Below are 14,326 nucleotides of genomic sequence, written 5' to 3' on the forward strand. Positions count from 1 at the left end.
GAGGAAAAAATACATAAATATACTCATCTCTTTGAAGAAGTGCTTTTATAAATTATTTATTGTAAAAATATCTCCAATCTCGTGATCTCTATAGTTCATTTTCCATTAAATAACCGTTTATCAGCGTTTTTTTTCTCTTTTTTTTCTTTTCAACTCTTTTGCCTAAGATTTCTTATTTGCCTCTGTTTATATTTTATAAACCTTGTTAAGTTTGCATTTACAGTCGATACTACTGACATGTTGTCTTTTAACTGTTTTTTCTGCTGTCGCACCTGTAAGATCAGAAATTATGATAGTACATTTGTATGTATTACTCTAGGAAATATATTTATAAAATAATATATTTACCTTGCTTTTAAAATGTGGTATTAAAGATAGCAGTTTTGGCACCAATTCGATTTCTGCCGCTAAACAATCGGTCTCATCCTCCGCATATATGTCCATAAGTGCGTCTATAGATTCCGCCATAACCCATGCTTGAGTCTCCGTTGTACAGATGTTCAATAAGAACGTAGAAATAAACTGTCGACAATAAACGATTGTTATAAGAAAATTTTAATTGGACAGAAAAACAGAAATGATTACCTTTATCATTTCGTGATCCTCAGAGTTTTTGTTATTCATCAGGATCTGTATCAGGTTGCAGAGCATCCTTATCAAATTGACTCGGACACTCGCGTTGGAACATTGACGTGTGCCGTTTAACATTGGCTGAACGTCGTCAACGGTTAACTGTTTAAAAACGTTCGCCCGCACTTCAGCCAACTGTTGAAGAATGGCTCTCATGGCGGCAGTAGCCGCTTCCAAAAGCTCTGTATCATTCGAAGTGACATCCTTAAATACGGCCGTTCCGATTTCCAGCCATTTCCTGGATACGAGTAACAAAATGAAAATTGTTATAAGTACATAACAGGAAAGTAACATCATTTAGCGCTCAAAGAATTCGGAGATAATTTACCTATACAAATTATCAACGCCACCAAAAACTTCAATTTCTATGTTGGGTAATAAATTGTTTAGACATAAATAAGCTGCGCATCGAATATCGTGAAATTGTTTTACTACATTTTTACCTTCCACAGTTTGATTCAGTATTTCCTGGCTATCTCTATCTACTATGAGTTCAGTCTTATTCCAAATTTTATCAATCAAGTTACAATTGTTTACAATTTCAACCAGCTCTACTGGAAACGTCGACGTCATTTTCAAATTGTCATTCATAGAATCATCGTCCAAACATTCAGACTCTATCTCAATTGTCTCAGAATTATCGATGTCAGAATCGATTTCACTGTCCTCATCTTCGTAGCATAAGTTTGCTAAAATCTGTAAAGCTTGTTCTTGCAACTCCAACATCTTTTTACTTTCATATACCTTTTTTCTTTTATCGTTCGAGACAGCATTATTTTCATGAGGCAAAATAGATGTTAAGCAAGACAGCACTTGTTTATGATCAACAGCAAGTACTTCGGAAAGTACTGACAACACTTTGCAAAATATATGCATCTGATTACTATCTGCATAATTATTTATATTAATTAATAGATTAGCTACAGAAGTTCTTAAGGCTAGTACTTTGGAAGCAGTTTTTTCATCGTCCGTTTTTAAGTCCAGCAGATTGAATAAAACTGATTCACTCTCTTTGATTTTCTTAATCGCAGTGTCGTTCTCATCCGATAGATATACCATGCATTGTATAGTAATTATAACAATTTCCATTCCGTAAATATTAATATCTAAAAACTTGGTTAAGAACAATGTTAAATCCTCCTCGTTAACGCACTTGAGTGCACTCTCATTATTTGCACATAATATTCGCAACAACTCAACTGCCTGAACAAATGTCTCTTTCTCATCTCCTTTTTTTTTCGGTTCCCAATCTGAATACTGTAGAATATAATAGATATAATATAGATAAAGACTTTATTTGAGTTTATAATACTATTGCATATTATAATAATTAATTTTGATTTGTATTAAATTTTAGATATATTAAGATATGTTATATATATATATATATATATATATATTATTTATGTGTTTTATACCTGTTTCTATAATGCAATCAGTGGAGTCATAATGTCATCCTTGACTAAATCAGCATTTACATCTTCCCCACCGTTTTCAGCGATATCCTTCAAAGTTTGTGCGGTATTGGCTCGTATAGCAGCATTATGATCCATCAGTAGTGGTCCAATTATTTTTGCTATTCCATCCTTAGCAATCTGCTTGGCCATAGAGGAATCATATGACATTGACGCCAATATTTGCAAAGCGGACAACTTCTCCTCAAGATTACATGACTGAACCTATATATAAAAAAAATAATATAAAAGAACGTTGAAAAGAGATCAAAGAACTGCGCTTTGTTAATATTCTATTATTAGTTTTATTAACTTAATCTTTTGTTAGATGATAATATACATCACATTGATGAAATTTCACACATGCTTACATCTCCATAAGCATTCTGCAAAACCTTCTCCCTGGTACCCTCCGTAAATTCCTCACTCAATTCGAAGTCTTTAACGGACGGTAATCCAGTAGGATTTTCCTTATGTGGCTTGTGTCGCTGTCGCTTTTGCTTCCCCATTGCAAAAAATTAATTCAAAATATATTGAAAACGATAAAATATACTTGGATATGTCTCAGAGTGTACAGGTTAAACATGCACATGGGTCGTAGGTGCTCATCAGCATCAGCGCACTAGTTCTTTGATCTTCGATCCATTCAGACAGATCCGCAGATACCGCCAATCAGGGCTGTTTTCCACTGGCAGTGGGTCATATGAAAAAAAGCGGAGAGAAAAACTTCTCTCTGATATATGTACTTTCGGGTCGAATAAAGTCCATGATAAGTCGTATCTAGTTCATTTATGTATCATGACTGTTGATTCATATATGCATAAGACATCTTTGTATATTAGCTCTTAAAATAATTTAGGAATTTCTCTAATTAATTTAGTTCCTAAATTATTTTAATTATTTTATATTATATATATTCCTGTTGTTTGTACATACTACCAATTACAACAATTTTAGTATGTTATACGGTACAATAATAAATAATATAATTTTTGTGTGTTTTGTAGATACTGCTCCTTTTTGGCAACATAATATTCTAAATTGCCTTTTTCCTTCCTATACACATATACCTCTTATCTAATATCTCAATTTAGTCTTAATGAAAACAAAAAAAAGTATCGCATTTTATCGTTCCGTTTAAACTATCATGACTCTGTCAAGTGATTGATTCATCTATCTGTATTAGTATATCTATCTCGTAGACGCGGACAACTGACACGAATGCGCGCACCACGTCGCTTTCAAGTATCGTTCATTTGACTACGTACGTCGAAGCGAACGGGCTGCGGAATTTGCAAGTCATTCGAGTCATCTACGGTCACGATTGCTGTTTCACGGTCGGTCCTGAGCGACAAAAAGACGCGAAATTCTTCCCTCGCTACACTTTCCTGTCGTCGATCGTTCCTGCAAAACTTTTTACGCGACGAAAAATTAGCCATTTTACGATGTGTCTGTACATATAGATTCTCTCCATCACGCAAATTCTATAATACAGAAAATCTACGTATTATATAAAATCTCCTAAAGGTGAGAAAATTACATTTTGAATATTGTACATATCCATCCTTGATCTGATGTCCATATGAACACCATGTCTCCATCAATACATATGATATGCATACAATATAACTTTCGATAATATAATACTGATATATTGTTCTAACAATAAATCTAAATTCACCGATACGTTCAAATTTCAAAAAAACAAAGAGAAAGTGTGCAATTCTTTTATTTTACTTTGAAAATCTTATGGAAATGTAGGAAATAAAGAAGTAGTAACTAAAAGATAGATCTGACTCGATGAAATACGGATCTAAAAATTTTAAAAATAAAAGAGATTTGTTACAAAAGATTCTTCCAATAAAATGTAAATTCGATGGTATTTCTTCACGTTCAAATTCTCTTCTTCTATTAGAAAAATTAAAATATTTAAATTAAATATATAAAGATTTGATTCTCTCTGTCGAACTGAAAATAAGGTCTCAAGAGATTTTTAAATGCGTTTCTATCGTACATTTACTTCATCTTTACAATTACACAGTTTTTACGATAATCCATTCTACGAAATCGATCAGGAATTCAATGTCACAAAAAGAATAATCGATTTTCTGTATCGCATTAAAATCTAAAAAATATGTGTCTAAATCTAAATGCTTTTATCATTCTATAGATAAAACGATACGCTCGTCTGGAAATTATAAAATATTCTAGGCATGTTTTCCGCGACTTCTCGAAACACTTGTGTCGTTCTCCGCGATTTCTTCCGTTGACTCTTTCGTTTATTTATTACCGAGTCATCGTCAGGGCCATACGACGGATTATTATTAACCAGCCAGTTAGCCGACTGCTATCGGAAGCGCAAACGGAGGTACACCGGCGTATCTACAGTGCAAATCGACGTGACGAAGCGATCTCGCGGCAACAGCGAGAGAGAAGTTCCATCCGTGCTCGGAACCGATCGTACTCCGGTCGTGATCGACGGTGGTGAAACACGTGCGTATGCAAATCATCGAGCATAATACGTGCACATCTGGCTTGAACGCGCGCGTGACGCCGCATCTATCATCTATCGGCAGAGCAGGATCGGCGCCGAATGGTGGAGGATGCCTGCGTCATCGTGTATCATCGGCGAGATCGATCGCGAAACATGATCGCGCCGTCTTGCCATCGTTTCCTCGTCTCGCTTTCGCGTCAATCAACGGTTTCTCGACGCTAGCAGATTTCCCGCGACCTGGTAAGTGTCATGTGCGCGCGCGCGTATGCGAGGGAGAGAAAGAAAGAGAGAGAGAAAGAAAGAAAGGAAAAACTTTCTACACCGACAACGATGACAAAGACGATGACGATGACGATGATGATGATGATGATGATGAGGATGATAAGGATGATGAGGATGATGAGGATGTCGCGAATCCCGCCGCCGAAAATATCTTACGATCGCGTCTGACACTTCCGCGATACCATGCGGGATGTAACTTTTACGTCGCGCGATTACGCTGCTGTTATTACGCACCGTCGTGCGTAATCCTCCGTCGCGAATTTTTTTTTTTAGCTTCTGGATACACACGATTACGCTGCTATTAGGGACCAGATCAGTCCTGAAATGTGAGCAGTTACCTACTAATATGTCGTCGCTCAGCTTTATGCGGATAATAGTGACATTACGAGTTTTGAGAGAAAGAGAGAGAGAGAGAGAGAAATATGTAGATTATACAGTCATTGTTTGACACTCGATAATGACACGAGATATGTAAATGTATAAAGGTGTATTTCCCATGTCACTTTGCAGCTCACTTTAATGGATGGAGAGAAAGATTGTCAACAGAAGAAAGGGACTCGGAGTAGCTTTCCATCTCAGAGCAATGCGTCGAGTACGCCTCTCGTATCAGGGGAAGAAACGGATTGGGAGAGTATGCTCAATACGGAGAGGCAGAGGGGCGATCTCGGGGACATGACATTTTGCATGGCAAATTATCTGAAGGAAGCTATGAAGATGATGTTCATGATGCGCAGCCATCATATGCTGACTGATGTAATACTTGAAGTTGGTTCTGAATTGTTCCACGCGCATAAAGTTATTTTAGCAGCAGCTAGTCCCTACTTTAAGGCGAGTTTAACTAGTGGTAGGAAATTATTGCGCATTAATGTAAATTATATTTGATCATCTCATGTTTGCAAAAGAAATTATTTTGTCAAAATTACACAAAGATGGTAAATTAATAATTAATCGAATGTCATATTTCAGGCAATGTTTACAGGAGGATTAAAAGAATGCGAGATGACAAGAGTGAAACTCCAAGGTGTTTGCCCAACTACAATGGCTCGTTTAATGTACTTTATGTACACTGGTCAAATAAGAGTCACTGAGATTACAGTGTGTTCACTGCTATCAGCAGCTACTATGTTCCAAGTATGTAAATAGACAATTGCAAAAAGAGATGAATATTATCTCTTAGCGTACCTGAATATGTAGCAAAAAATTCTCTGTCGACTGAATCTGTGATTTAATTTTTAAATACTGTTACAATACAGGTCACTAATGTGATAGATGCGTGTTGCGTTTTTCTGGAGAGACAACTGGACCCCACAAATGCAATTGGAATTGCTAACTTTGCAGAGCAGCACGGTTGCCATGATTTGTACCATAAGGCAAATCAGTTCATCGTTCAGCATTTCAATCAGATATGCCAAGAGGAGGAATTTTTACAACTATCCGCCATACAGCTGGTGGCACTCGTGAGGAAAGACGAATTGAATGTACAAGAGGAAAGAGAGGTTTACAACGCCGTGCTGAAGTGGGTCAAATATAACGAAGAGGCGAGGCGGCCCAAGATGGAACACATTTTGCACGCGGTACGGTGCCAGTATCTCACGCCGAATTTTCTGCGAGAACAGATGAAGAACTGCGACGTGCTAAAAAAGGTACCGGCGTGCCGCGAGTATCTAGCACAGATTTTCAAGGACTTGACGTTACATAAGAAGCCGATTGTCAAGGAGCGTACACCCAATACACGACGGGTGATATATATTGCTGGTGGTTTTTTCAAGCATTCACTTGACGTATTGGAGGGCTATAATGCCGACGATAAGACGTGGACGCAGCACGCCAAACTGATCGTACCTAGATCCGGTTTAGGCGGCGCCTTCCTCAAAGGAATGTTCTACGCGGTCGGCGGCAGGCATAATTCACCGGGCAGCAGGTTAGCATGTTGATGCCAATTATGTACGTGTTGCGCGTGTTACCTGACATTCCAGAGCTATATATCAAATGTAGTTATCAAGTAATTTGAAAAATTATAATCAGCAGATTGTTCTGTGAATCGCTTTGCGGATGCTGGAAGTTGGAAATATGACTAGAGATACATCACGAAAAAATCACGTGATTTTTTTCAGATACGACAGCGACTGGGTCGATAGGTATAATCCGATGACGGATCAATGGCGACCTTGCAGCCCAATGTCGGTACCGAGAAATAGAGTCGGAGTTGCCGTGATGGATGGCTTGTTGTATGCCGTAGGCGGTAGCGCGGGTGCCGAGTATCACAATAGCGTCGAATGTTACGATCCGGATCAGGACACATGGACTAGTGTCAAATCTATGCACGTCAAGAGATTGGGCGTAGGAGTAGCAGTAGTGAATAGGTATTATACTAGTCATCGCGTCGAATAAAAAAAGTATTAATCAACTGTTACATATTAATGTAGATAATACATTTGAATACGTGTAACTTTTAAAGTAAATCATATTCTAATATTAATTATATTATATTATTAATACAAATTGTGAATATTTATTCGGAACATAGGCATTGTTTCTCAAGAGAGTATACGCGTTTTAATTTTATCTCGAAATACCGCTTCCGCGTTGATTAAAGAAACTCTACCTAAGATATCGAGGCTATTTAGCATAGTGTGAAAAGTATAATCTTTCCTGCTGCAGATTGCTGTATGCGATTGGCGGCTTTGACGGCAAGGACCGACTCAGCTCAGTTGAGTGTTACCATCCTGAGAACGACGAGTGGACGATGGTGCCGCCTATGAAATGCAGTCGCTCCGGGGCCGGAGTAGCTAGTCTGGGTCAGTACATATATGTTATAGGCGGATACGACGGAAAATCACAATTGAATTCGGTAGAGAGATATGACACAGAACGGGACATTTGGGAAAATGTGAGCAGCGTTAGTATCGCTCGCAGTGCGCTCAGTGTCACCGTCCTCGACGGCAAATTATACGCAATGGGTAAATACAATTTCGTTTGTTTTTGATTTATAAACATTTTTCTTTTTGTTTCGAAAAGGTACATTATATAGATTTATGAACGCATAATTCTCTCCTTTTCAGGAGGATACGATGGCTCGACATTCTTAAATATAGTAGAAATTTACGATTCGACTCAGGACCAATGGATCGAAGGTGTGCCTATGACATCAGGGAGATCTGGCCATGCCAGCGCGGTATCGTACTATCAGTGTCCCATGCATTGCGATCATTTGGATCATAATATCACGCTAGAGAAACCGCCGTCGTGATATATAGACTGAGCCAATTTTTTGAGTAATGTTTAATAGCAACAATGACATCATTCTTTCATTTACGAAAGAGAAGTGTAAAACTGTAAAAAACACATCAATCTTCTCAATCGACATTTAACGGAACTCGACTGATAAGTGCATTATATAACACTAGATGATACGCGACATGTGTCATTGAACCGAATCAAGATGGATTGATTATAAAAATAGTGACTAGCTGACAAAAAGCGCATTCTCAGCAAGACAAAGTAAGTTTTGTAAATTTATTAATGGACCAATTTATCGTATCCGTTAGAATAAATATGCGACTGTGTTACATACTTTATAGTTTTATTGTAACTTTTTAATTATAGATGACTGTAATTAATAGATATATATATAGATAGAAAAATAATATATGTACATATTTACATATTGTGTAAAAGAATTTTTTCGAAGATCTTGCAAATGTCTTTTTTTTTTTTTTGGTCAGCATCTAACAATCACATATTCATATTCAATCCAGCATGTTTTGTAAATAATACATTACTGTAATAGTCTCATAATTTATTTCTATTAATTTATCCGCCTGTGAAAAGAATGATAAAGTAGCAACGTTCGTCAAGATTGTTGCATAAGAGTAACAAACGTTAACAAATGTTTATCACACATTCATACCACATAATGTATGTCAATGTATGTTAATATCGCACACCTGCTTGAACTTGTCTGAAGCAGGATGCTTTTATGGAAAGTTATGCAAGCGATGCTTGGATGTTTAAAATGGACATTTAGAGACGAAGATAATAAAGCAGATAAATTCCTGCAGCATTAAAGTAACACGAATTCTCTTGTAAAATATATAGTTCTTTACATATTGCCTTATTCCGATATAAATTTATAATAAGATGGCGCACACGGAATGCAAGAAATATGTTACATGTCCTATGTGCAATGGTGCAGGTAGGGACATTTAGATAACAGTGAATTTTTAACGCGTTTATACGTATTTTGCGATAAAAATATATCTCGAAAAAAAAAGGTAAGTCTGCAACGTGCGCGGCAATGGAAAAAGCTTCCGTATCTATTCAACGTGAAAATACAAATTCAACGCAACTTATGAGAACACGGTTTGTCGAAACGGCGTATTCGGGTGCTTCGGGAGATCCACGATTATCCGATAGGTATTTCCGCGAGCATTTAACTTAATGTATTTTGCTATGCAACTAGAATTTTTTTCTAATGCGCTCTAATGTATATTCTATAGCAATATTTAAATAAAAAATATATTTTTATAAATACGAATATAAAAAATAGGAAATTTTTTGAATTATTTTTATTAAATATAAATCTTTTTATTTTTATTTAAATATAAATCTTTTTTTTTTTTCGGTAATCTAGTAAACATACAAAGGATGCTAACCCTATGACCAATTATGGAGATTATGCAGCTCTGCTGGAGGATGATTATATAGGAACACCAGAGGAATTTGCGAATCCACAAGAAACGCTAAAATATGCGTTGCAAAGTTTAAAGCAGGATCAATGGCAGAGCACTATTCCAGCTCTAATAAAGCTCATGCACGTTTCAAGGATTCAGCCGGAATTGCTGGACTCCAGTATGCCTCGCATATATCGAAGCTTGTGCAGGTCTCTCATTCGAAGATTTCCGCTATATATTTCGCGACTATTTTATTTTATTTTAATTTGATATTTTGATATTATAGTTTACTGAAAAATACAAGACCTCATGTCGTTAGAACTGTCTGCCAGGTGGCGATGGAGTTATACAAGACAGTTCAGTGTACGCAAAGACCTGAGTTTGATGAACTTGTATCCATGTTGCTTTTAAAAAGTACGCACACGAACAAGGGAATTCGAAACGATGCTCAACGTGCCTTGGATTCTATGGTGACACATTTATCCCCTGCAATTTGTATCCGAATATTAACAAGTGAACATGGTGCCAGGTAAATGAACAAATTTATTTCACACAAACATGTCTGCTTAAATGTACATTTTCATTGTTATATGCTTATTATATAATTATTGATTATTTATGCTATCGAAATGTAAGGTACATGAAATTTTTGACATATCTTTATGTGCAGCCACAAGAACCCATTAATAAGAGCGACCGTAAGTCGGTTGCTTTATAATATTATTAACATTATTGGAGTGGAATGTTTATTGTCAAATCCAAGTTTTAAGGATTGCCGGCGAAAGATATTTATAATGTGCGCCAAATTTCTTCTCGATGGTAATAATGAAACAAGGTATTGAATCAACAGATAAAGAATATATCATTATACTTATAAAAATTCCTTGTAACTGCGCAGAGACGCTTTTACATGTATGTATGCTTGTAGAGCTCTCTTTACACAAGAAATTTTTTATTTCTTGACAAATAGATTTATACGAGATACTTGTTTTGCAGAATATTATATATTATAAAAAAATATATATTTCAAATCTCTTATTACCCTTACATTAAAATACTCTTTAAAATTAACTTATTCATATTCCGTATAAAATTGAAGAAACGATTATGATTTCTGACTTAGCAAACGATGCCAAAATAAATGTGAAATATTTAATTATCATTCTGTAGGAACGACGCGAAAAAGGCATTGAAAACTTTGATGGGCCATCAAGACTTTGATACTCTCTTTTATCAGGATGTAGATTGGAAAATTATTAGCAGCATAGAGAAACAATTAATATCTTTAAAGTATAGCCCAATTCATAGTGTATAACATTATTCATTACTGTCCCATGCAATATAATAATGTAATATCTATTAGTGTGCACTTCTTTTGTGATAATATTCCAGTAATAAATCGCGTAATTATATAATTTGAAAATTCATTATATTATAATAATATATTATTATTCTACAGTTATTAACAATTATTGCTATTAATTTTTCAGTATTATATATACACCAAAATATAAGCAGAATTAAATAATATTGTACAAATGAAATTTTCTGTATAGATGCTTTTTATCTATAATTTTATTGATATATCAAGGATACCTTATTATCAAGGATAAGTTATTACATAAAATTAGATGATTATTTATATATTCAAATAGGAGAGGGGGAACTCCATTTTTCTATTTATGACATTTTATATTCGTTTTGCTCGCACTCTGCACATGAAATGAAACGAGATGAATGTATATTCGCCCGTTGGAGAGAGAGGGAGTAAAAATCTGAGAGTGTAGAAAGTGCAAACAAAACAAATAGATATTTCAATCGGGAGGCGGGAGGTTATGTCGTAAATATGGCGCTCACCATCTCTTGAGATCAGAGACTCAGTATCGACGACGCGACCGAACACCGAACGGCGTTCACCGTCAACGGATCATCGTCGGCGGATCCAAAATGCCGTCCAGATCGCTGTCAATGTCGCGCACGCGATTCGGTTAACGATAGAGAAAGAGAAACAGTACGTGCGAAGACAGGCCTGTGACGTAAAGCTCGACGCGATGAGATCCGTGTACAAGTTGTTCCTGCTGTGCCTTATCCTGGCCGCGCTGATAATACTGCTCAATGTGACGACCAATTTCTCCAGTAAGCTGTACGACCAGACGCCCGCGAGCAGAGAGCGACTGACGCTGCAGCAGAAAAAACCGCCGGCGTCGTCGTCGGCGAGCGAGGTGACGATATGCGTGGTGGTGTGCGGGGACAGGCTGCACGAGGCCCTGACCATGCTCAAGTCGGCGTTGGTCTTCACCAACAGGCCACTGCAGTTTGTGATACTTGCGGAGAACAATCTGATACCAGCCTTCAGCGAGAAGCTGTCGGAATGGAGGCTCATATCGAATAAGACATTCGACTTTCTGGTGCGGCCCATCACCTTCCCGGACGGTAGCGATGTGGCGATGTGGAAGAAGCTGTTCAAGCCCTGTGCGGCTCAGCGATTGTTTCTACCGGTAAGCTATGGATCAGCTGGCGATTTGATTCTCCAGCGATGTCTCTTTACTAGTGTAGTTAGATTCATAAGATTCGTATATTCCAGACTGTGTTGAACGACACGGATGCGGTGCTCTACGTGGACACGGACACTCTGTTTTTGGCACCACCTGACAAGATCTGGGACGAGTTTAAAAAGATGAACTCCAGCCAACTGGCAGCCCTCAGCCCCGAACACGAGGATCCCAACACTGGCTGGTATAACAGATTCGCCAAGCATCCATATTATGGCAAGTTGGGCGTCAATTCTGGAGTGATGCTGATGAATCTGACGAGAATGCGGGAGTTTCGATGGACTGACTACGTGATTCCTATACACAAGGAATACAGACTGAAGATCACCTGGGGCGACCAAGATATCATCAACATAATATTTCACCATCATCCGGAGAAGCTATACGTGTACTCGTGCCGGTACAACTATAGGCCCGATCACTGTATGTATACGTCGGTCTGCCAGGAAGCGGAGAGGGACGGCGCCTTGGTGTTACATGGTTCTCGTGGCACTTTCCACTCGCAGAAGCAACCGCCCTTCAGGGCCGTGTACAAGGCCATGCAGGAGTATCAACTGAACACGGATCCGTATGACGAGTTGCTCGTGCCGATGAGAAATTATCTGGCGATGGAAGATAAGTCTATCTGCGGTCGAGTCTCAAAGGTGTTCATCATCCAACCGGAGCTACATTTAGCTGCCCATAATTTTTGAAACTTCTATTCCATTTTTATACGTGTTCGCGCGAGATACAGTTTGACTTTGTATCTTCTGAAATTTTTATAGATGCGTTCGTCTTCACGATATACAGATATATATATCGAAGCGATAACTTAAAGAGTAATCGTACATATCTGCGTAGCCACTTTTGGCCACATAATGTAATATTGTCCGCGCATTTTTCTTCCGGAATATTCTCTTTTGTGAGATCGTAAAATACTTAACTATATGTAAATACTTATCTATACACACATACTTAAGCGTTTTAATACACGTTGCGATACATTTAATTAATCGAAAAGTACAGATTTGTAAACGAAGAGTCATTATGCTAATATATAAGCATCCTGCTTCGTTATTATGTAAGAATAAGCAGTGTGTGTAAATTACGTCAATTAACGTATCCGGTCACCAATGTATGTTCTGCCGCGGAACTACGTTGATTTACGGACAATATGTTTTTAATGTGTTTATTAAGTCAGGGAATCTATAAAATTGCGAGCGCGATTTGCTTGCAAATTAAAGAGTGTAATTCGCGCGTTAATTCCAGACGATTCTCCACATATTATAGACTGAACTTTTTCTATATATAGTGCATTTGAGTTTTTTTTGTTAACAAGTGCGCTATGTTGTTACTGTTTGTAGGAACGATGGTGCGGCGAATATATTGTTATACATTTTTATCTGATACTTTTTGCGACAATACTTGATCGGTAAGGGAAAGCAATGATCAGGGCTTATCTTTGAATCATTTGGTCCTTAAACGAGATATTATCTCTTATGAAATTGTTGCTAATATATATTTGACATGCTACTGCATCTCTTGATATTTTTCTCTCTCTCTTTCTTGAAGCTCTTAAGATATTATTTTAATAATAAAAAAATGATACTCTTCTTTTCTCTATGAAAATTGAGAAAAAAATATTAAATTTGTTTACAATATTGATTTTGCTCCTTATTTGCATGGTTATTACACATATAAGTGGTTTCAATAAGAGATAAGCTGATCGATGCAGACGTGCGGGATTATTATGAAAGTGATGTAAGTCCGACGTCGAAAATGTTAGAATCGAAATAATACATCCGTTTCTATATCTATGCGAAATATTTATACCATTTCCAAAATAAGCATTTCACATTTTGGCGCAACGATAATTGATTACAGATCTGAGTATGAGAATTATAATACAATTTTTATATGAATTACATTTCGACATGCGAAAGTGTTCACATTTTTAGACACGTTTTCTCGCGGTTTTGTACGATTTGATACGTATTTTGTATCGTTTGATTGTTCAACGATTCGATGTCATTTGTGATACTTTCCTAATATAAAAAAAAGAATATTGTACAATATAAGGCTTAAATAAAGATCTGTCTATATAATACACATACAAAAATGTGAACATGTATTTAATACGTCAATCTTAATGTCGGCGAGAAATACCTTTATATATTTAATATGTCGCATAATACATAAACAGAGACTTGTATTATCTATTATTTCTGTTTCAGATCTTTATTTATTACGAAAAAAAGACAT

At 36.8% G+C, this 14,326-nt stretch overlaps 3 protein-coding genes across 3 annotated transcripts; 2 read left to right on the plus strand and 1 right to left on the minus strand.

The window, feature by feature from the left end:
• Nucleotides 1-40: 40 nt before the first annotated feature.
• On the minus strand, nt 41-2,995 carry LOC115236853 (HEAT repeat-containing protein 3). The gene is given in 6 exon segments (XM_029809569.1): nt 41-272; nt 349-522; nt 586-868; nt 959-1,887; nt 2,049-2,309; nt 2,456-2,995. Coding segments are annotated over 6 exon segments (1,908 nt in total). The 5' UTR covers nt 2,594-2,995; the 3' UTR covers nt 41-149.
• A 2,384-nt stretch (nt 2,996-5,379) lies between these two features.
• On the plus strand, nt 5,380-8,520 carry LOC115236854 (kelch-like ECH-associated protein 1). Its single transcript, XM_029809570.1, has 6 exons — nt 5,380-5,688; nt 5,827-5,991; nt 6,114-6,781; nt 6,975-7,223; nt 7,522-7,820; nt 7,923-8,520. Exons 1-6 carry the CDS (start codon nt 5,380-5,382, stop codon nt 8,108-8,110), a joined length of 1,878 nt encoding a protein of 625 aa, XP_029665430.1. The 3' UTR covers nt 8,111-8,520.
• Nucleotides 8,521-9,819: 1,299 nt separating this feature from the next.
• LOC115236855 (glucoside xylosyltransferase 1) lies at nt 9,820-14,175 on the plus strand. The gene is given in 2 exon segments (XM_029809571.1): nt 9,820-12,031; nt 12,118-14,175. Coding segments are annotated over 2 exon segments (1,323 nt in total). The 5' UTR covers nt 9,820-11,368; the 3' UTR covers nt 12,778-14,175.
• The last annotated feature ends 151 nt before the right edge of the window (nt 14,176-14,326 follow it).

Source organism: Formica exsecta, unplaced genomic scaffold, assembly GCF_003651465.1.
Source record: "Formica exsecta isolate Colony F162 unplaced genomic scaffold, ASM365146v1 scaffold26, whole genome shotgun sequence".
Classification (NCBI taxonomy): Eukaryota; Metazoa; Arthropoda; class Insecta; order Hymenoptera; family Formicidae; genus Formica; species Formica exsecta.